This window comes from Megalopta genalis, chromosome 1 (genome assembly GCF_051020955.1).
Source record: "Megalopta genalis isolate 19385.01 chromosome 1, iyMegGena1_principal, whole genome shotgun sequence".
NCBI classification, from domain to species: domain Eukaryota; kingdom Metazoa; phylum Arthropoda; class Insecta; order Hymenoptera; family Halictidae; genus Megalopta; species Megalopta genalis.
The window spans coordinates 11455358-11479749 of record NC_135013.1 but is presented as its reverse complement, the minus strand read 5'-3'; the positions used below and the strand labels follow the sequence as shown (position 1 = coordinate 11479749).

The window sequence follows — 24392 nt, the reverse complement described above, 5'->3', positions numbered from 1 at the left end:
GAATCTTGGATCAATGCAATTTTTGAAATTATTACAGTAAAGTCTCCCTAATTGACGCTCACATTGTCCACAAAAATGAACAATTTGGGAAGAAGAGATACGATTATTCGAGCCTTGCGGTTCGTTTGTATAGTTGCGAATTATCAACAACTATAAAAACGAGCTGCAAAGCTGGAATAATCGTATCTCCTCTTCCCAAATTATCCATTTTTGGGCACAATCTGAGCGTTAGTTAGGGAGACATTGACTTTATAAAAGACTTGAAGATCGAAGCTTCTACTTCGCAACGACTCCTTAAAACTTCGGGTACGATTTTTGGGAGACATTTTATGGAAGCGAAATCCGGAGCAAGTTCGATACTCGTGGCGTACCTTATACCATCGTAGAGAGGGCGATACACTTCGCGTTCAGAACTCGATAAAATAGACAAAAAAAATCGTACATCAATTCTCGATGGCTCGTTGGAAAAAGGAAGTTTCGATCTTCAAATGGAATGCAAATTCAGCCGCGAGAAAAATTCGTCAACATTTCTAGAGTCGTTTCAATCGATACGATTTCGTACATCAATTCTCGATGGCTCGTTGGAAAGAAGAAGTTTCGATCTTCAAATGGACTGCAAATTCAGCCACGAGAAAAATTCGTCAAAATTTCTAGAGTCGTTTCAATCGGTACCATTTTTGACCAAGAAATGTCATCTATTCTGCGCTCGCTACATCGTGCAGAAAACAATCCCCGAAGAATACGAACTGTGATCTGTTAAAGTAGAAGCTTCAAGCTTTAAAATAAGCCTACATTCATTGTTCTACGATTTCTTCTCTCTGTATGACAGCAGCTCGAACGACGACCATTGTTCAAAAATCGCAGCGCACGAATACATATTTCGTGAATTCCCTTTAGATCATGATTAGAGATGACTGGCACATGCTGGCACAAAGTCCGTCGTCCACCTCCATAGGTAGGGCGCAACGGGAAATTCTGGTGCTCGGAAGACCGCGAAGATGGGTCATTGACGTCATCGGCTCGTCGAAACCAGCGCGACGCGGCGCCCGGATGATTCACGGCAGGTGAAAAAGAAAAAAAGTAGAAGGTGTACCAGTCGCGCAGGCTTCGTCATCACACGTGTTCGCCTCGTGCAACGAAGCAGGTCTTCGAAACGACTCGGGATCGTTAACGCGTGGAAATTGCGACAATGTTTCCCCGACGATGCTGGGAATCGCGAGGGCCGAGCGAAGGTGCCGGACAACCGCGGGAAAAAGTGAGCCGACCGAGCATCCCTCTCGTCACGATATATTTAAAGACAACTTTTACAAGGACAACACGGAACTCGCAACGGAACGAACGGGTACAGTTTTCGGCAACGACCGCTAACGCGACGTCTTAACCGATCTTAATGTCCTTCTGCACGTCGTACACGGTGGTCGCGGACGCCTGGAACAACTTCCTCTCGCCCTCCGTGATCCGCATGCGGACGATATTCGTGACGCCGTTCTCGCCAATGGTGCACGGCAACGATAAGAACATCTCTTGGCAAACCTCGTGATGACCCTGCAAACGAAATTCGTCTCTGCTCATCCCCGTTCGAGCGGCATAGTCCACTTTCGAATCTTAGCAACCGCGTAACATCGTTTCCAACACTGTTCATTGTCGTTCGATCTTTCAACTCTTCGTAGCTACCGGTACACTTTGTCGTCGTTCACGGATTTATCGTGCTTTTTTAACCCTTAGCGCTCCGTTGGCTCCGCTATGGAGACATCCGTCATTTGTTCCGTAAATCCGAAGGCTCTGCTGCGAAGCCCAATGTTTTAAGCATGATTACACCGAAGATGCTATGTTTTTGTCGACGTTGGCAATTGTTATTTGTAGTGAAAACGTGCTTAGTGTGTGCATCATTACGATTAAAACATTTTTTGCCCATTTTTATACTTAGCAACATAAAATGAATAAAATCAAACGCTTTCGCAAGGACGCGTAATCTTTTCCGCTCGAAATAAGACTTCCTTTATCTCAGGCGCTTTGCTCTATAAATGTGCCGGAGTTGCTGGTAGTGATATTTTTCAGAAAAACGCTGTTCAATTTTGTTTTAGAACGTCCGAAGAATATTTACTAATTTTTGATTTAATTTAATTATTAATCGAACCGATTCCAGTGAAGATTAACAATAAAAAAATTCCGACAAACTCGCGCAAAAGATATTTTTGTTTCAATAATTCCGTATCCGAACAGAATTCAACGGACGATTCGCGATGCTAATTTTATAATAAATCGCGTCAAAGAACACGGAGGATGTATTTATTTAAGAATTGTGAAGAATATCATTAATAGTAAATTTACCCGTTTCGATGAGGATGCATTCGCTGCTTAGACATTTCGGTCACAGTTCACGATGTCGATGCGCCGACCTCGCACAATGTTAAGTAGATACCATTACGATTAAAACATTTCTGCCCATTTTTATACTTAGCAAGATAAAATGAATAAAATCAAACGCTTTCGCAAGGACGTGTAATCTTTTCCGCTCAAAGGTGATAGGTAGTACTCGAGAAACGCGTGGAGCGCTAAGGGTTAATCTAATTTCACTGATTGCTATAACGCGGTGAAAGCAACTCGTCCCATTGTTTCTCCATCGTAATAAAGAAAATTGATGCTTCATGGAATTCTAATTCTTACTTCACACGTCGGTGTAAATCTAATACTTTTTTAAAGCCGCGAATTCTTGATTAACTTATATTTATAAGTTGACATTTTCTGGTCTCGAGTTATGCAAACTTTTTATACCGATGCTAAAAGTTCGAAGCTATAAAGGATTACGATCGCGTTTATTAAACAATGGTGGAATTGCTTTCTGGCGTACGTCTTATCGGGTCTGTTGATGCGGCAACTTCTCCGTAACTTCGATGAAGACGATGAAGGTGGTAATAAAAGAATGATAATAGTAATTTCTATAATCGCTCCTACTTCAGCGGCGATGTTAATAGATCGTAAAGCGAGAATTTACATTTACGACAGCAATTTGTCTATTCTTCTATTTTTTTTTCTTTTTTTTCGAGGAATCGCAACCTTGACAGATAAGTCAGCGCGATGCAGTTGGCTGAAGAACGTTATTATCGAAGTGTCAGGAAGTTTATGGCAAAAGCTGTTTTCAAAGCGCGGCGACGACTGATTTGCATGAAGATTCTCTCCGCTGTTTTTATTACGAACGAATTTCTAGCGTAAAGTATTATCCTGCGGAGAAATTCTTCTACCGTGGCTTCCCGGAATAATCGCATCACTGATGTATAAAGGAGTATTAGCGATTTCATACCTGAATCAAGGTCGAAACAGTTAAAACCCTCTGCGAGTTGGTCAGAATAGCCTTGACGATGTCTGCGACCGACAGGCCGACTGCTGTGTTCGAGTATCCCTTCAAGCACCGCACTGTCGGGCCTCTGCATAATCGAAACAATTAGATCAGTCTCGGTGAATGATTTGTTTGTTTCTAGCTACCGCAAGCTCGACGGTGCCCGAGTCTGTTTGGACTCGGCCATTGCTTCCAAAAATCTCATAAAGTCAACGTAATCTAGTCAACTTGGTTTGGTCACACTATATGGAATTGTTTAAACTATTGTTTAAACGCTTCTAAATGCTTCTAATATTATTTTTAAAAAACACAAATTGTTATAATTGAGTTGATCTTTAGAATTGAGACGGAACGAACAAAAAAATGCTTCTACATTTAACTTTTTTTCTTTCAAAGACTAAACGTTTGCATATCTTCAATTATTTATACAAAATTCTATGGCATTGGAAAGAGAAAACTATAATTTTGTCGACCAATAGAATTGAGCGATATTCTTGAAATCGACGAGTAGATCGCGGATTTTAATGCGGGATAAAATTGTTCACTTTTATAGAAATTTATAATACTAGGTCGGTGTATATGAAATGTCGGATTTTTATTTCGTGTAAATATTTGTCTTCCTGTTATCTTGTTATTTATGGCATAACTTCTTTTAGTCTTATTGCGTAAAAAAGTATTTTGCCAAAAAGTATTTTTCCAAAATTCTGTATATTTGTCGTTTATTTTGAGTTTTGTACGTTTGTTTTTAAGTATGAATTTTGCGGATATGCGTGTAATTTTTTTGTGAGCAGGGTTTATTCGTTCGAAAGAATAAAGCTTCAAAAATGGCACTTATACATTGAAAACTCGTTGGGAAAAGAGCATCGAGGCAAATGATTTATATTTTAATAAATAATTAAATTATTAAATTATTCATTAATTTATATTTTCTTTTGATTAAATAAATATCTTTCAGAAGAAGATATTCAGTTTTTACCGATTGAATCTGAAATTCGTTGATAAAGCCGACATTTTCATGCGCGCCGACCTAATACAGTAATGTCTCCCTAATTGACGCCCAGATTGTACACAAAAATTGACAATTTGGGAAGAGAAGATACGATTATTCGAGCCTTGCAACTCGTTTTTATAGTTACCAATTGTCAACAATTATAAAAACGAGCTGCAAGACTGGAATAATCGTATCTCCTCTTCCCAAATTATCCACTATTGTGCACAATCTGAGCGTCAATTAGGGAGACAATACTGTATTTCTTTTTGCATTTGATCCGCTAATTTTTGTCGTAAACGCTTCAAATCCGCGGTCTACCGGCCGATCAGAATGAACCGGAGAACCGTCTAAAGAAAGATCATGCGAAGAAAACTGGTGGCCAAGTATCTCACAGCTTGACGACTTCTTTGTGGACCTCGAACCACCTCTCGTCGTCGGTCTCGAGGCCGATATTCGGCAGGATATCGCGAAACTGGACTCCCGCGACGTTCACTCCGGACCAGAGTGGAACTAGGAAATGTTTATAACGTTTCAGACACGTAACGGTTTGGCTTTCTCCTCCGGTGGGAGCCCGGGACAAAAGAGAAACAGAAAATCGGATCGGCTCGGCTCGACTAACCCTGACTGTCGCCATGCTCGCCGATGATGTACGCGTGCACCGAGCTCGGCGCGATTCCGATCCGATCGGCGATCAGGTAGCGAAACCTCGCTGAATCGAGATGAGTTCCACTTCCGATAACTCGATTGACCGGTAACCCGCTCACTTTCCACGTTACCCACGACATAATGTCAACTGAAAATAAACGTCTCTTTTCTACGAGCTGCGCCGACGATTGCTCGACGGAATGCTCCCCTCTATCACGAAGTCGATCGAACCTGGATTCGCGACCAGAAGGATCACGGCATCGGGACTGTAGCTGACCAACGTTGGAACGATGTTCTTCAGGATCTCCGAGTTACGCTGCACCAAGTCCAGCCGGGTCTCGCCCTTCGTTTGACGCACCCCCGCGGCTATGACGATCACTTTCGAGTTGCTCGTGATGCAGAAGTCTGAAACGAGATCCTTATCGTCAGCCTTTTCCATCAAAATGCACGGATTGGCCTAACTTCGTTGCAATTCAGGAAGTTTGTAAGATATACTTTTCGCTTGTAATCGTTCGAACGCTAAATCTATCGAGCCTTAAAAGTAATTACAGTAATTTCTCCCTAATTCGCGGTCAGATTGCGCACAAAAATAGACAATTTGGAAAGAGGAGTTACGATTACGCGAGCCTTGCGGCTTGTTTTTATAGTTACCGATTGGCATCAACTGTAAAAATGAGCCGTATTCTTGGATTACGAAATTTATTTCATCATTTCCTATAACGCAGTCCTCAGCATTTCAAAAACTTGAAAAAATGTTCGCGAATGAAAATCCTAAATAAGCACAGAAATTTTTCTAAGCGAAGATCTAAGATTCCGAGAATTCTTGACCCGCGTTACCTGTATCGTAATCGACCCGCGGATCGTCCAGGTAAACCGAGCCATGGCAAAAATCCATTCCCTCCCCTTCCAGCTTCTTCGGGAAAGCATCCACGATCGCGATGTGCGAAGTGATCCTCTGCGGGACACAGAAAAATTATCGAATATTTGCGAAGGCGCTCGTCTCCGTTCTCAAGAATGCGCCGCGCAACTGGCGGCCGTTTTATCGAATTTTTAGCATGTTCCTCGGGATATTTATATCGCGCAACGATTCTTGCCGTCTATTTTCGCATCGATTAGTGCCTACACGCTGGCTTTCACTCGAGTTCGACAGAAATTGTTGCTCGAAGACGTACCTGGAATAGAATCGAGTTCGCAATCGCCACGCCGACCATTCCGGCACCTACGATCGTCACCTTGTGGCAACAGTCCCTCACCGGGTCTGTCACTTTGCACAGAAGTTCCTCCTTCAAGCATAGCGTTCTAGATAAACAAATTCGCGCGACGTATAGGCTTCGTTATCCGCGATAAGGCCGTCGATCTTTACGCTAGATATAAATTGTCTGCGAGAAACCGGAGCTAAACGATATAACGATTAAATGAAAATAGTGTGTCGATACTTTTTTTTAGCCCTTAGCGCTTCGAAGGCTCCGCTACGGAGACATTTGTCATTTGTTCCGTAACTCCGAAGGCTCCGCTGCGGAGCCAAATGTTTCTAGCATACGTTATCGTCGGCGTTAGCAATTGTTATCTGTAGTTAAAACGTGCTAAGTCTGTACCATTACGATTAAACCATTTTTTGACCTTTTTATGGTTAGCAACATGGAGAAAAATAAATATTACGATGAGAATTTAGAGCCGAGTGATACCGAAGACGTATTTGATTTTGAAGAGTTGAAAGACATTGTGGAAGACAATGTTGGTTGTGATTCTGACACTTCGAGTAGTAGTAGCGAAATTATACTACCAAAGAGACGAAGAATGAGAATTATTGAAAGTGAAAGCGAAGATTCGTTATAAGATTTAGATGAATGGCGTGATGTTACGGAAGAATTACATATTCCAGATAGAATACCTTTTAGCGTATTGCGATAGGTCATTGGACCACAAGTTCCTACAAACATAGAACAGCCGATACGATATTTTAAATTATTTTTCACGGACGAATTGGTAAATGAAATTATAAAGGAAACCAACAATTACGCAGAAAATGTTCTAAACTTGAAAGAAATATTTAGTAACTCTATTTGGGGCAAAGCGAATACTGTGACTCTTGTCCAAGTAAACCCAGAATGCATATGGGAGATTGGTGGTGATTGCATGGTGAATTACAAAATTTAAAATTTATTTTATTTACAATAGGAAAATGTATATTTATAAAATAAATAAAATATATCAAATGCATTCACAAGGACGTGTAATCTTTTCAGTAGGCAGTGCTCGAGTAACGCGCAGAGCGCTAAGGGTTAATCTTTTGAGTTTGTTTTAACAATACCGTTTTAAATTGCACACATTTATATTTTGGTCATAAGCGCGCGAAATCCGCAAACTAAGCATTAATAGAAAATGTCCCATGAAATCTGGTGTCATTTTACAGTGTCTTACTGAACATCTGGTTCGTTAAGGTTTTCACCATTATAAATTAACAAGCAACTCTATTAGATTCTACTTTTATTATCATCAAAGCGATCCCTTGAGAGCGGATAATTGCGAGACTGCAGATTTTTTATGGATGAATAACACGAACTCGAGTAGCTGCGATTTAAAACGGTAAAAATATGAAAAGCATCATTTTGGATTTCTTGCATTTGGCCCTGAATCCTGCATAACTTTTCCTGAATCCTGCATAATTTTTTATCATAACCAAACGACCTTGAGTAAGGGAAAGGGACGCTTACTCGAAACTGACCGCTCTCTCTAGATCGGATCCAGCGCTAGCGTCCTTGCCGAAGTCGGCGGACACGATTTTCTTTGTCTTGACGCCGCCAAACACCTCGGACAGTATCGTGGGTGGTAAGGATCGTCGGGGATGCTTCTTGCAAAAGTTCCGTCTTGAAATTTGATGGACCGTACAAGTGATAACGCATTTTGGCAGGAACGTAGTCGAGAACACCCGCGAGAATAAAATCATTGCTCTTGTCACACGACGATTTTACAAATCACATTGCACGCAGATTCAGTGACGGCTTGACAGATGGGAACACGATGCCGATCATAACCCAATTAATGTGCCGCCATCGCGCACGGTTCGCCAATTGTCAAACAATCCATGGTTACAGTTGTCGGTCCCGACCGAATGGATATCGAAAGTTTATTTTCCATTTTTGTTCAACAATTCGAAGTATTTTACAGAAACGCGGAAATAACTTGAATCTTTACTTGCGATTTTTAAGCTCAGAGTACTAGAATCACTTCAATCTGCTATAATAAAATAGAAAAATTATTTTTGAACTATATTAATTTAGAGCGATAAAGTTTTGGAATTATTTCGAAATAATTTTGCGGTGTTATAATATTCGGAGAAGCACATCGCCTGGTTGCCCACACAAATATTACAGTTACGATAGACGTTATAGTGATTAAACAGTAGGCGGAGCATTTGTAACATTAATTTATTAAAATAGTCTAGTAAACATGTATAAGAAAGATAGAATATATTCACTAACAGGAAACATTGGGATGTCGTGCTTTCTGTGCGAAGAGCAGCCGGAAATGATCGGCATTAATTGCTGCAGTGTTGCAGTATTTCTCAGTGTATAATTAAGTAGAGTCGTATTACAAAATGTACAAATTGCGAATTAACAATTCTTGGATCGACATTTGATTATTCCCGAAGGATGCTCGTTCGCCAGTCGGTTTATCAGTATCGTATTAAATATCATATCATTAGAATACTGTTTCTTACATCACCGAGAGTCGACGTATCATCTCGACAAGAATACACACCGGTAAAATACTTTTATGGTTACACACACGCACACGTAGACACGCCAACAATGTTTAGTGCAGTATTGTTCAGTCCTTAAAATACACTCGACATATTAAGTATGAAATATTATAAAATATAAGTGTCGAAACATAAGTGAAAATGAAAAGTCCTGCCACGATGAATGAACATTTTCGTAAAATCTAAATGCGAAGATTTTTATGAAATGAGAACACGTTCGATTTACCTAGCCGGATGTAAATTACGCTAACACATTAAACGCAGATCAATTGCCTAGAATTTTAAGTCCTCCTGTACTTTGTGCATCGCTGATGCCGACTTGTGCAGGTAACTGAACTCTTTTTCTGTTAATTTTTGTTGAACGATCAACGTGATTCCTCCTTCACCCAAGGTGCATGGCAGAGAGAGGAATACTTCTTCGTCGATACCGTGATACCCCTAAAAATCATCAAACATCAAGGTTAATAAAAATGTGTATCAAAATTTATATAAAAGAATCTTACGGTATATTTGAAAAAAGTCCCGAAAAACAAAAGTTTTATTAATTTCAGCGAAGTTCAGAATTGTTCAATTGTTTATAGTTAATATAATAATGATATATATTGTTAATATTGTAATATATATTGTTATAATATAATATATTGTTTATTAGTTATATATATATATAATTGTTTAATTGAACATTATCGACTTACGGTAACTAATGTGGACACCGCATGGACCTGGTTCGAGTTTCGCAAAATGGCCGACGCCAGGTGAGAAACGCTCAATCCAATGGCCCACGATGTGTATCCTTTGAGCTTGATAACTTCGTAAGCGCTATCGACGACCTGCTTGTGCAAATTATTCCATTTCTCGGGATCGTTGTCAGTTCCAACGTCTTCGTTTAGATCGCGCAGCCTGACACCGGCCACGTTCACTCCCGACCATACCGGCACTAGACAAAAAAACGCATTCAAATTACTTAACAATCACTTCAAATTTTAACAAAAATTGTAGGCGTAACATTCTCTAGTAACTAGACTGCGGATATTTATGCAAATAAATAATCTGTATTAATTGCAAGACATAAAAGCTACATAAAAATGTCTCTGAATAATTTTTGAGTTGGAAATACTGTAACATTATTTTCAAATTCTTTACTTTCGCTGTTTTGCAGTCGATTTACTGATTTTTGTTATAAATGCATCAAATCCGCAATCTACTTTTAACAAGAGTACGACAAAAATGATATTCGAAATGCCAAATTAATTACCCTGTAATCTTGCTTTTAAAATTTCAACTATTAAAATTAACGGGAATTAATATTAATTTGACTATCCAGTTATTATGCATCGTGAAATAAATATACGTCTGCTCACTTTAAATAAGCTCGCTAATGCTCATGATTGTGCGTAGCATAAGTATTATATTAATAGCAGCCAATAATGACACCATTATCTCAGATAACACATATCGATCAGCTGGACAAGAAACAGACGATGTTAAATTGGTTGAATTAGTATAACCCATGCGATAATAACAACCGAAAGGTAAATTGCACGTGACTTATTCGTGATTTGACCTTTTTAATTTGATCAGAATCTTTCGTGTTTCATGTAGTCATTATCAGTAATACTCAATATTCGTGTTCTTTTTTTACACGTAGCTGTACCTTGTTAGAACGATATCGATTAGCAGAGGCATTAAAGCGTGACGTCGTGATAACTGTCTCATTTCAAAAGAAATTTTTTAACACGTTACGTGCCACGTCGATCACATAAAGTTAACAATGCTAACAAAAACAGAATTTCACTAGGATGTTTAGAATACAAAAGAATTTTAACTCTTGGTAGTTTGATACCATTCACTGTTGTAATTTTAACCTTCTAGTATTTCAATTTTAAAACGTTAACCATACTTGAGCCCTCGGAAAACCTTTTCTTTACCACAGAAGACAAGCTTCCGAAAGCACAACAGTTACCGAGACGAGAATTACGAAGCCGTCGAAACTACGATTACAATCATGAAGTCGCTGACATTACAGAGTACAGTAATATCTCTCCAATTGACGCCCAGATTGACCACAAAAATGGACAATTTGGGAAGAGGAGATACGATTATTCGAGCCTTACGGTTTACTTTTAAAGTTATAAATTGTCCATAATTATAAAAATGAGCCGCAAGGCTCGAATAATCGTATCTCCTCTTCCCAAATTATCCATTTTAGTGGGCAATCTGAGCGTCAGTAAGGGAGACATTACTGTAATTGGAGTCAAGCAGCCATTAACACTATGTCAGAGCCAAACAAACTAAGAATCATAACAACGAAATCATGAAGTCGGCGAACTTATGAATTCGCTTCAACCTACCACTAGTGTCGCCGTGTTCGCCGATGATCCAGCCGTGGCAAGAAGTTGGCGCAACGTTCAACTTTTGCGACAGCAGGAACCGGAAGCGAGCGGAATCAAGATTAGTACCACTTCCGATCACGCGGTTCTTCGGCAAGCCGGAAAGCTTCCAGGCCACATAAGTCAATATGTCAACGGGATTCGAGACGATCAGCAAGATAGTGTTCGGGCTATATTTGACCAGCTGTGGGATGATGCCCTTGAAGATGTCCGTGTTCCGCTGAACCAGATCCAGCCTGGTCTCGCCTTCCCTTTGCCGAGCACCGGCAGTGACGATGCAGAGACTGGAATCCCGAGTGGCGGCGTAGTCAGTGCTCGCGTTCACCTTCGCGTTCTTCAAAAACGTGCTGCCGTGTTGGAGGTCCAACATCTCTCCTTTCAGCTTGTCCGCCATCACGTCGATCAGAACGACGTCGCTGGAAACGTGCTGTAATCAGAGGAAGGTTTTAGTTCACGACGGTCGACTGTATTTATACAGGGTGTCCCAAAAATGTCTCGCAATCCGAAAGTGATGGGTTCCTCGGGTCATTTGAAGCAACTTCTTCCTTTACAAAAATTTTCTCCTAAGCACCGTCAACGAGTTATTAACGAAAAACAGTGACCAATGAGAGGCGAGATCAGCTGCCGCGAGGTGGCCGAGCCAACGGCGCCAGCGGTCGAGCGGTCGAATCCCAGCTCTGCTAGCGCGAGGCGGCCGAGCCAGCGGTCGAGGCGGTCCGAGGCGACCGAGCCAATGAGCGGAACTGGGCTTCGTGCGCTGGTTGGCTGGGCCGCCTCGCGTCAGCCGTACTCGATTCTTATTGGTTATTATTATATCACTGTTTTTCGTTAATAATTCGTTAATAGTGCCTCGCAGAAAAATTTTGTAAAGGAAGGAGCTGCTTCAAATGATCCGAGGAACCCTCCATTTCCGGATTGCGAGACATTTTTGGGACACCCCGTAGAATGGTCGAAATGGGTGTCTGTCTTACGTTCGTCAGGATGCTGAAGGCACAGGCCATGCCGACCTGACCCACGCCGACTATTGTAACCTTGTTCCTGCCAATGGGCACCGGTTCCGTCACTGTGCTCAGCAGCTGGTCCTTTATACTTGTCATTATTCTGGAAAGAAATTGTTTTCGTTGGATTATAGGGCGCCACGAAATCTCGAATTTTTTAAGGTCACAAGTTTGTTACTGTGGATCTTGCAGCTTGATAAAAGGTTAAATTTCGGCAGGGGCGGGGGGAGTACAATTTCAACGGTAGTATTATTTTAGTAGTGAAATTGTTAGCTTCGCGGAAAAATGTCGATGATGTTATCATTAAGGTTAAACAACAAGATATCACTTTGTCTATTTTGCAAGTTTAACTACTCATTGCCAGCGAATTGTTGAAGATAAAGAATGGTAGATAACCTCAAACATCCGGTCTGTAAATATTAGAATAGACTTGAAGCGTCTTCTCATTTTGAAAAACATTGGCAGACGCAGAAAAATGATGACAAACTTTAGTAGTCTTCTATAAACTATGTATATAATTATACAGAAAAATCATTGACACTTTATTTAGTGCATTTCAATGCGTCTAAGGGAAGTCTTTTAAATAATAATGTCAAAAGAACTTGTCAAATTACACGTTAATCTAAATAATTTGATGGATCGTGGCTGAGATTATCGTAGTTTGCGTAATCACAATGGACAGCGAAAAGTAATCGAGGCAATAACGCAACGATGTTCTCAAAAATCTTGCATTTTCGTAATTTTAGCTACTCCTTGTCAGTGAAACGTCCTTGTAGCCGAAATAAATTTCGCGCTATTTTCTATTTTGAAACTCATAATAGACGTAACAAAAAAAAGAAAGATGATGTCTTACAAAATAAAACAGTTTTCTATTTAAAATGCACTGCCTGTGAAAATCCGTCGCTCTAAATAGACCCAACGAAAGCAAACAAAAAGTTCGCGACACATATCCTGCTCGCATGAATGAATCCCCGATAAAAATGGCTCGCGAGATGCCACTACCTGTCCAAGCACGTGTACTTCAGACAGGTGCACGCTGTGATGCTCGTGCGTCGAAGGTTACGTGGAGCAGTTTTAAAAACGAAGTTCAACTCGATCGTAACTTTGTAAACAACGTTTTTCGACCGTCGCGCTATCGAACCGCAAACAAACAAACAACACACTGCCTATAGAAGAAGCTCGACATGGCAACGCGTCAATTAAACGAACCGCGAAAAAAGAGAAAGAGGCTATTAAACCATACAACCGACGCATCCCATAACTGGGCATACCGGCCTCCACGTAACCCAGATTCACCACTTATGACAACAAGCACGTAACACTCTTAGCATGGCTCGATACACACAAAACACAATACTTTCACCAACCTAATGCGCCTTCGTCGATTCAATAAAAAAAAAAAAAAGAAATTGATCACTGTTGATAGAGAGTGAAGTTCGGTATAGCAACGTTCACGCACGTCCGACTCCTCTGACAGCTCGGAAACTTCTGTCCGCTGGCATGACCTTGTCCCCTCTTTTTATACTTCGCTATGGGGTCGGAGCCGGAGCGCTGACGAAACGGGTGGCCAGCGGTGGTGCATCGTAAACGAAAGACGCGTTCGGCCGTGTCCTCCAACGTTCCACGAATTGTTACGACGGAACCGGGCGCACCTCTGACACGCCGGTGTTCCGATCGGTTTTAATTGCTGGGACGGTTTCGAACGGCCGCGAAAACATTGTTCCCGGCGAAACTGGAACGGCGCACGCGTCGGCTGACGCAATCGTTCCCTTTTTGCGTGTACGCGCCATCGATCCGAGGCAACGCTTTCTTCTGGATCCCTTCCGCCTGCCAATAAAACTGCCGACAGGACACCGACTCGCTCCGAGGGGACTAAAAATACTACAGGGGACCCGCGGAATGCTGCAGGGGATGTTTTATTGCAGTTGTACATCAAGCTAATTTTGAACCGGCCGATGGGAAGGTCCATCTAACATAAATCGCTTTCCACGCTCGTTCAACGAACGATCTTTGAGGCCCGAGGATCCGAGGACTATAATTAAGGTCTATGAAGAAACTTTCAGACTCCGAGATAGAAAAATTGTCGGAACTTGAAACGTATCGAACGTTCGAGCCACGTGGCTTGTTTAAACCCCGTTCGTCGTTCCGCTAATAAATGTTTTATATGGCGTTCGGCGAGCTTGAAATCTTCATAAATAGATCTTCGGATTTCTATTTTTACACGGCAAGCATAAGATATAATTATGTGCCTGTGATCACATGGAAGAAGACCGCAAATCGCATGTTTTCACTTTCGAGATACTGCAACAGGTTAATTGCTGGATATCGAGCCCAAAAATTCCGACGATATCAACGTCATTAAATTAATGAAAGCGAAAGTAGAAAATTTAAATATTAAAATATTAAAAATATTGAATTCTTTTGCATTCTAAAAATTCTAGTAACATTTAGTTTGGTCAGTACGTTGTACAATATCATGGAACATTTTAGGTGCTCAGTTATTTTCATTTTAGCTGCAGCAGTCTATCCTCGTTTTAGGCAACGAGGGTCAGAAGAACGAAAAAATTCCAATGCTACGAAAACGTGGAAAAGGTTTTAGGGGCGTCGAACCGTTGGTAACCGGTTTTCCGATTGTTGACGTACGACACACGGGTTCAAAAGGAAAATATTGGGTTGGGGAATAAGTTCGTAGCGTTTTTCATATTTTCTTTTATTTTACAACGATTTTTTGCTGTTTGACAAAGTGTATAATATTCATTCAATAGAGCTCTTTCTGCTCTACAAAACTGTGCTAATCGTCTTTTTGAGTACTTTAATTTTTTATTACTTTTGAAGCTTAGAAACGGAATATCCAGGAGGTAAAAAGCAATATTTTCGACACCTTCTCTTCTTCGCTTTTCATCGAGGCCAAAAAGCTGCTGAAGCAGCCTGAGACATTTGCAACGTATTCGGGGAAAATGTCATAGTTTGTAGTCATAGTTTGCGAAGTTCAAAAATGGCGATTTTGACGTCGACGACAGCGGAAGACCTTCGAAATTCGAATTTAACCCAGGCTCCCAATTTTTCGGCAAATCCCATTGAATGAAGATGATTGAGAATCGTTTTATGATCGCAGTTCATTTTTTCGGTCAATTCACGACTTGTTTGGTGACCGTCCTTCAAAAGTGCTTTGAGACGCTCTTCGTCGAATTCGGAAGGTCTTCCGCAGCGGGGCGTGTCGTCGACGTCAAAATCGCAATTTTTGAACTTCGCAAACCATTTCCGTGCTGTAGACTCGCGCCTGTGACACCTTCTCCGTATACGTTGCAAATGTCCCGAACTGCTTCGGCAGCTTTTTGGCCTCGATGAAAAGCGAAGAAGAGAAGCTGTCGAAAACGTTACTTTTTACCTCCTGGATATTCCATTTCTAAGCCTCAAAAGTAATAAAAAATTAAATTACTCAAAAAGACGATTAGCACAGTTTTGTAGAGCAGAAAGAGCTCTATCGAATGAATATTATACACTTCGTCAAACAGCAAAAAATCGTTGTAAAATAAAAGAAAATATAAAAACGCTACGAACTTATTCCCCAACCCAATACATATATCTTTGGGTTCAACATCACGTGGGTGCTTGAGTTACAGAACGATGGTTAGGTAGGATATAAAAATGTCAGGGGTCAACGAACACTGTGATTCAGCACGGGGCCATAGACCCTCCAGATCGTGGCTCGCGTTACAAAAACTTGCAATCTGGCCGTTCGATTACCTTCTGCGAAAAATTTCCTATCGACTTCACGAAATTCATTCCGTTCGATAACAAGCTTGATAAACACACCTGGCTATTTTTAATCTTTGACAGAAGTGATTCGATACGAGCGTCCTTCCTGCTTCCGAAGGTCAGAATTGTGCTAGACCGCGGATGATATAGACGGAGGATTTTGGACAATTTAAAGGAATCACGCGACCAAGTTTGTGCGTAGTGGAAAACGAATTTTTATACCTCGAACGCGATCGTGTTCCGCCAACGAGCATTATCTCGATCAAATATTTGGGAATCAGTTATGAAAACACGCGGATAACCGGTGGACTCGATTCGCGACTCCGATGATCGCGACAAGATGGAATTCCAGAGAAAAATATAACTGGCCTCGTCACGGAAACGGAGGACGGAATTTATAAATAACGACTTCCTGCGCGTATTGTCTTGACACACTAATTCAAAGTTCGCTTTGTTGTTCTTTCGTTGCTATTATTAGCGGTGCAAATTATTGTTACAGTTTACAGCGTATTCTATATTTCTATATCATTATTAATTATTTCTTTATCATTAATTACGTTAGACTTTTGCAGACATCGTGGAAGCTCGGTTCGAAAAGCAAATAAAATCGAAAACAATTTACAAAACTAACCTCGAAAAACTCCCAAGCAAAGCAACGACTGCATCGTCGTCTCGAAAATGTTCCTTTACGACAACATTTGCGCAAATTTACATTTACGAGTGATGTGAAACGGCATAAACGAAGCGGCAAACAAGGTGGGAATGTCATTGACCAAAATGTCCGTTCATTGAAATTTGCAAAAGGCACAATAATCTGCAAGAAGCTACGACTGTGAGTCAGCTCGTTAAAGCACGCGACACATCACACGTCCGCGAAAGCGTCGTCTTACAGCAGGTGGGAGAAGCGATTCGTTCGCCTAAACCTAAACGAAAACGATGCTGATTCGCTCACACGAGATTATTCTTCCGCAGTAAAAGTCTCCTCGATAACATGCATCTGCACGACAAACTGGTCACTTTTCTGCACAGCATTGTCAGTCACTTTTTGAATGGTAAACCGTTAAAACACGCGTCACTTTTACCACATTATAGGTAAGCTTTATCTAACAGCTGCTTCGACATCGTCTGCGAGGAATACTATCGTCGTTTTCGTTCGCGATTGCGCGATTCCTAGGAAACCAGGATTGCCTTACGTTGCCACCATTTTCCGACAGGTTGAATCAGCGCGAGATATGCACCGCCTGGTTTTCCTGCCGAATGACGCAACAAGCTACAACGTGCTGGCAACTCGTTGGGGATCTTGACCATGATCCTTCCGCACATCCTCGATCAATTTTTCGAACGCGTACGCGTAACTTAGTCTGCGACGAGTATAATCGTCACGATGAAATGGCAATTTTCTTGCGTTGCGTCGAGTAAACTTGTCGAGTACCAGAATGGTAATTACAGTTTTCCGGTTCGGTTAAAGGTTATGTCGATTAAGAAACGCAGCCGTCGATTCAGAAATAAAGAAAACGAGTGTAAAAATTATATGAGCCCTAATTATATTTAGCCCTAATTATATTAGGGCTAAATTATATAATTTTTATTTTAGGACTATTATATAATTTTATATTATATAAATTATATAAATTATATATTATTATATAATTATTATATAAATTATTATATAAATTATTTTATATTATATAATTTTTACTTTCGTTTTCTTTATTTAGCCCTAATATAATTAGGGCAAATATAATGCCCTAAAAATGAACCGAAGGCACAGCGATTGATCGCATCACAGTAGCCGGCGCTGCAGTACCACACATAAACAAATTTCGTTTCGCCACGTGCACCGCGGGACTTCAAAATGCGAAATTCCGTGTGCTTTTTTTACGCTAACAAAAAGTTTGCAATAGTTAAGCGGTTGCGACAAAAATAAATGAATTTCCTACGAAACTGAAGATATTGAACGAATTGAAAAGTACTGTGGTCCTACATCGGTTTCATTGAACTGTTTAAAATAAGGAATGTATTTTAGAGAAACGTAAAATGACGCAACCGAGAGCACGTGCTAGTAATTCGATGCTGCGTGATCTTGATCATGATCCTTTTCGACGCCTCCTCTTTTGGACAAGTTCTCTTCAATCTGTCTCTCGCTCTCTCTCTCTCCTGCTCTCTCTCTCGCTCTCTCTCTTTCTCTCTCGCACTCTCGCCCTCTCACTCTCTCTCTCTCTCTCTCTCTCTCTCGCTTTCTCTCTCTCTCTCTCTCTCGCTTTCTCGCTCTCTCTCGCTTTCTCGCTCTCTCTCTCTCGCTCTCTCTCTCTCTCTCTCTCTCTCTCTCTCTCTCATGTAGTCGCTTTCAGGTTTCACTTCTTCCTGTGAATCTCGCTAGACAAACAGAAGAGCGAAGGATGACGTGACGGAAGGCACGTTCAACCGTTTCTTGGACTTGATTCCGACAGGTTGCAGAGGCGATGGTTATTATGGTAACGCTGCCAAAAACGCAGTCAGTGTCGGCGTCGGTCATGTGTTTCGGAATAATCAGACCGTTTCCGAGCTGCCTGACTGACAATAGTTCAGCTTCGCTTTTCGAGTGCAGGCTTGATATAGACTGATAACAGTAGCGACAATAGATTGTACTTAGAACCACTTGAAAAGCGGTGTAACTTTTTTTTCAACCTGGACTGAATGACTTGAATTTCTTTTTTAGATGATGGAGGGACAAGTATGCTAACAAATGACTAAAATTCTACCTTTAGAAGGAACGGTTTTCATAAATGTATAAAAATTCTAATCGTTACTAGACAGCAGCTTTTTGTGTTCATGACAACTTATACGTGTGTGTGTGTAAAATGTAAAAGAAGAAATTTTTTCCTCATTCTGAATTTGCATGAAGACTTATTGCAGTCTACTCAATACGTACTTCTCGAAGCAATATTGTAATACTGACATCCCTGTACAACCTTTTCATTCTAGCTTTAGAAGGAACGATTTTCTACCAGCTATATATACACATTTAATCGCGTTTTTTAATAGCACCGTTGACAATGCCGACAGCAGTAAATTACAAGAACGTCTTTTCACGCTTCCAGTTATGTTCGTGACGCAATTGCTGATACGTTCAGCGAAACTTCCTGGCGTGGGGAAAAACGCGCACGTTGCATCAACTTTTGCATCGGCCGAATAATTGCTAAAGTACACACTGGTTTTAAAGCTTTCCGAGACCGTGAATGATTCGTGAAAGCAATGAAGTTTTTATACGTATACATATGTATATAATACATGGTAACTTTTCTATGACATTTCGCAATATCAGCGTTATTATTGAGCAGCGCTTGGTCACGTTTCATCCGATGAAACCAGGACGGTTCATCTGGGAAAGAGAATGACCGTGCCTCTAGAGTACGTGACTTTATGTGCGTGCACATTCTACTTTTGCTTCAATCTTGCTTAATGGATTAATGCACCAGTTTTATCTGTTTTCTGACGATACGACGACTAACCGATCACATGCACCGCAAAATAAATTGTTAACGGTAATCATAACAATGGTAAATATGATTGAGTTTGCATGAAACAGAAGTAAGTCGAGGTGCATGCTATCGATTCCTCTTTAACCCATTGACTGCCAACTACGAGATACCTCGTAGTAAGCGTCTGTACCAAAACTGCTAGCTATGAGATATCTCGTAGTGGGTGCTGCAAGTTTAGATTGGCTACAAATGGCTATTTGAGTTAGGAACTATTAGAAAGGATGAATGAAAAATGTATACAGTGTAGAGAACATATTGATTATCAGTAAAAAAAATACTGTAAACGCCATTGCAATATTATATCAGTAACTTAATATTATTATATTTTGTAAAACTTCATGTTTTTTTTCTTTCAAATAAAACCGTGGCACCCAAGGCAAGACGCGCTAAATTTGCGTGGCAGTCAATGAGTTAAAGCAGTAATGAAATTTGCGATAAGAGAAGTGCAATGTGAAATGTAATTAATAGTGTATAAGATAATTAGTAGACATTCTGTTTTCAGTAATTACAATGGTTAAGAAGAATGGCCATAGGTGCGGTACTTTCTACAAGATTATAGTGAGCAGATCGTACTCGTTCCAAGACGAGGGCAAGCCCAACCTTGGCCCTGGAGTAAATAGCATCAGTGAAAGTACTGGTATGCCACGAAAAAAGGCAGGATGGAGTGTCCCCGAGAAATAATATTTTTCTTCTTGATAATTCGAAGTTTTTTAGGATAGGTAACAAACACATACAAGAAGGGCAGAGCACTGGGCTTGGTGAGAAGGTTTCATACAAATTCATGTCACGAAGGGTGTTATGGGGGATCCGCCAGGTCATTATCCTTCCCCGCGTCTTGCCTAACTGTATGGGGAGTTTCGAGGCTCGAGTCGTACTAGGGTCACTGTCAGATAACTATGCTCACAAAACGAATCGGTTTCGAAGTACAGTAATGTCTCCCTTACTGACGCTCAGGTTGTCCACTAAATTGGATAATTTTGTGAAGAGGAGATGCGATTATTTGAGCCTTGCGGCTCGTTTTTATAGTTGGTGACAATCGGTAACTATAAAAGCGAGCCGCAAGGTTATTTATATATTATATAATTTCATATACAGGGTATTCCAAAAATGTTTCGCAAACCGGAAATAAGAAGTTCCTGGGATCATTTGAAGTAATTTTTTCCTTAGCGAAAAAGCAACCCGTGGCTTTGTTTACGAGTTATTAAGGAAAAACACTGTAACTATAAAAACGAGTCACAAGGCTCGAATAATCGTATCTCCTCTTCCAAAATTGTCCATTTTTGTGCGCAATTTGGGCGTCAATTAGAGAGACATTACTGTAGCTACCTGGCAGTAGACCTAGTACGACGCTAGTCACGAGGCTCCACAGCACAGTTAGGCAAGACGCGGGCAGGGGTAAAGGGCCTGGCGGGTCCCGCGTGTACAAAAATATAGAGCAACTCTCGAGAGCTTTACTCCCAGACCACGCAAGCCTATGACCAATAGGTAATCATTCAATATACAAGGAAATTCTATATTTAAACGTAGACCGATTCACGATTTCTCTGAATTATTGATGTCCTCAGAATTTTATAGCATTCGCTCATTATTAATGACGAAACAGACGATTTAAGATTTTATAATTAATGAGGAGCCCACGATCAAGAAAATTGTAGATTCACTAGATCTTAGATTTTTCTAAACTATTCTTGTCTATTCTTGTCTTGTTAACGCTTTTATTATAGCTCGAAGAAGAGAAGAAGTTCCATATAAACTTTCAACATGAAAAATAATATACATCCAGACATTTGACAGTCTAACAGATCACGGACGAAATATAGAATGTTATTTTTAACAACAAAAGTTGAAAATTAGACGAAAAAATCACTTGGTTATGAAGATTGATAAATTCGTACCGTACATTCCATAAGAAGCCATGTAAATTTCGGCAAGAATCATTTGCTGCTTAAAATGTAAATTCAGCGCCATTACACGTAGCGGCAATACGTTCAAGCTTGTGGGACTTTTACCGACAAGAGGATTGTTACCTACTGCGCCAACTATAGCAGTGAGCTAAACTTCTTTCCATCTAGTTTATCACATTGACGCCATCTGTAGCAAATTCCCAGAAGCTCTACAGATTTCATACTATCAAATTTGCGCCATTTGTGAGAGAATACCGAAAATTTCTACCCAATTTACCTATTATCATTGTTAGGTCCGACGGACTTTATAACATAAAAATATATTTTCGCGGATTTTACCACAGTATAAGACATCTTTCATCAACCGTTTTAGTCTACGCAACACGTTTCTTCGTCGTATGATCGTGGTCACGGATGATGCATATAAGTGATTTATAACCAATATGGTCAGATTCACACACATTGCAACGGAACCGGCGTATGTAATTGACTTGGCGTGGAGATAGTATTGGAGATAGCCTTAGCACGAATGTCCATGTTACATGCTACACGACAGTCGACACCATCTGACACGACGTATCGTGTTTGAATCGTGTATCTACGTTTCACAATGTTCGCATCGTATAACACGGGCTATGGATGCTATCCCCACTACTACCCCCACTACGAGTCGTCTGATCGGTTCCCGTCGCGATCCGACCATTGAACACACTACTTGTACTAGCACCAATGTTGAACTGTTACGCTTTCAGTTAACTCATGACGTCACGACGCGCGATGGAATCTCGTGACGTGGTAACGAGTACAGTAATATCTCCCTGTCTGTCGCCGGGACCGAATTCTAAAGTGTCGAGAGTAATACGCAGGAATTGATTTCGTCGAGCCTCGCGGCTCGCCTTTATTGTTACCGACTCGTCGTGAGAGAGAGAGAGAAAGAACGAAACTCGAGTCGAGCGAAACTATGTTGTATACTATGTATGTAGTCAGTGGGAAAAGAACTTGGCAACTAGTGACTCACCGTTGATGAAAAGGATTTAAATCGTCGTAAATCCGTTCCTTTTCTCCATCTTCCTGCATCATTGAACACGCCGAGTTAAATGACTCCGGCGGGCTCTCCGGAGAATCAAAGGAAATTACAGGATCAGTCTGGAGGCTGCAAATATTTGATAATCTAATCGATCACAGACGAAATGTAGAATGTTTTATTTTTAACAACATAAGTTGAAAATTGGGCAAGAAAATCATTTCGTTATGAAGATTAATAAATTCGTGCCGCGCATCCCGCAAGAAGCAAGGTTAACTTCGGCAAGAATCATTTGCTGCTTAAAATATAAATTTAGCGCCATTACGCGTAGTGGCAAAACGCTCAAACTTGTGGAAGCTTTTATCGACGATAGAGTTGTTACCTACAGCGCCAACTATAGCAGTGGGTACAATTTCTTTCTATCTAGTTTATCAAACTGGCGACATCTGTAACAAATTTCCTGAAGCTCTACAGATTTCATACTATCAAATTTGCGCCATTTGTGGGAGAATACCGAAAATCGCCTGTACTATCCTTACCATGAGTCACCTGACCGGTTTTGGTCGCAATCTAACTGCTGAGCACACTGTTTATGTATTGTTACACTTCCGTTTAAATCATGACGTCATCTTTCGCGCGAAAAGAATTTAGTGAGAGAAGAACTTAGCAACTAGTGACTCACCGTTGGTTATCAGTATTTATAGAGACGCTGGTATTTCTCGCTTTGTAAATTCGTTCCCCTTCTCGGTTTGTCAGCATCAGACACGTCTTAGACGACTCCGGCGGGCTCTCCGGAGGATCAAAGAAAATTACAGGATCAGTCTGGAAGCTGCAAACATTTGACAGTCTAATCGATCACAAACGAAATGTAGAATATATCATCTTTAACAATATAAGTTGAAAATTGGGCAAAAAAATCATTCTGTTATGAAGATTAATAAATTCGTGCCGCGCATCCCGCAAGAAGGAAGGTAAACTTCGGCAAGAATCATTTGCTGCTTAAAATATAAATTTAGCGCCATTACACGTAATGGCAAAACGCTCAAACTTGTGGAACTTTTTATCGATGACAGGATTGTTACCTACAGCGCCAACTATAGCAGTGAGTACAATTTCTTTCTATCTGGTTTATCAAATTAACAACATCTGTAGCAAATTTCCTGCAGCCCTGCAGATTCCATACTATCAAATTTGCGGCATTTGCGAGAGAATGTCAAAAATTTCTACCCAATTTACCTATTATTATTGTTAGGTCCGACGGACTTTATAACATAAAGATATATTTTCGCGGAATTTACCGCAAAATAAGACGTCTGTCATCAACCGTTTGAATCTACGCAACGCGTTTCTTTGTGATATGATTGTGGTTCCGGATGATGCGTATAGGTGGCTTATAACCAATATGCTCAGGTTCACTCGGATTGCAACGGAAACCGGCGCAGTTGACTCGGGGTGGAGCTAGTAGTAGGGATAGACGCGCAAGTCCATATTACATGCTACGCGAAGGTCATCGCTATCTGACACAACGTAGCGTGTTCGATTCACAGTGTTCACGTCATTTAACATGGACCGTAGTTGCTATCCCCACTACTGCCCCCACCACGAGTCACCTCGCTGGTTGCGTCGCAATCTAACCACTAAACACGTTGCTTCGAACTAAAACACCGTTACACTTCGCGCGAAAGGATCTCGCGACGAGTAGTAAGAGAAGAACTTGGCAACAAGTGACTCACCGGTGCTGATCAGTATTTGTAGAGGCGCTGGTATATCTCGTCGATTGTATCTCGTTGTATATTCGTTCCTCTTCTCGGTTTCTCAGCATCATCGGACACGTTTTAGACGACTCCGGCGGGTTCGCCGGAGAATCGAAGCAAATTTCAGGAGCTGTCTCATGATTGCTCTCTGAGATCTCTTCGTTGACGGCAGGCTGCGTCTCAGATTGATCGCGGTGATAATGCCGCGGGATATACGGTATCCCTTGGGCAATACGATTATGCTTCTTTAGTCGATACTTCCGTTCGGCGCGACGTGGCATTTTGAGTCTTTGCTTGAACACACGC

General features: G+C 40.9%; 2 protein-coding genes across 7 annotated transcripts; both read right to left on the bottom strand.

Moving 5' to 3' along the window:
• Positions 1-1271: 1271 nt before the first annotated feature.
• On the bottom strand, positions 1272-8231 carry LOC117228847 (L-lactate dehydrogenase). Its single transcript, XM_033484859.2, has 8 exons — positions 7688-8231; positions 6146-6272; positions 5811-5928; positions 5205-5378; positions 4948-5121; positions 4721-4838; positions 3302-3425; positions 1272-1545 (listed from the first exon to the last, which is right to left on the bottom strand). The coding sequence occupies exons 1-8, from the start codon at positions 7918-7920 to the stop codon at positions 1378-1380; spliced, it is 1236 nt and encodes a 411-aa protein (XP_033340750.1). The 5' UTR covers positions 7921-8231; the 3' UTR covers positions 1272-1377.
• Positions 8232-8385: 154 nt separating this feature from the next.
• LOC117228848 (L-lactate dehydrogenase) lies at positions 8386-24392 on the bottom strand. Of its 6 annotated transcripts, XM_033484860.2 has the most exons (7): positions 24066-24392; positions 23015-23161; positions 22327-22461; positions 12098-12227; positions 11088-11553; positions 9432-9673; positions 8386-9174 (listed from the first exon to the last, which is right to left on the bottom strand). In XM_033484860.2, exons 1-7 carry the CDS (start codon positions 24365-24367, stop codon positions 9010-9012), a joined length of 1587 nt encoding a protein of 528 aa, XP_033340751.2. In that variant the 5' UTR covers positions 24368-24392; the 3' UTR covers positions 8386-9009. The 6 variants fall into 6 exon arrangements, with proteins under 6 accessions (XP_033340751.2, XP_033340752.2, XP_033340754.1 ...); XM_033484861.2 differs by lacking the exons at positions 22327-22461; positions 23015-23161; positions 24066-24392 and adding an exon at positions 16836-17057; XM_033484863.2 differs by lacking the exons at positions 22327-22461; positions 23015-23161; positions 24066-24392 and adding an exon at positions 16515-16791.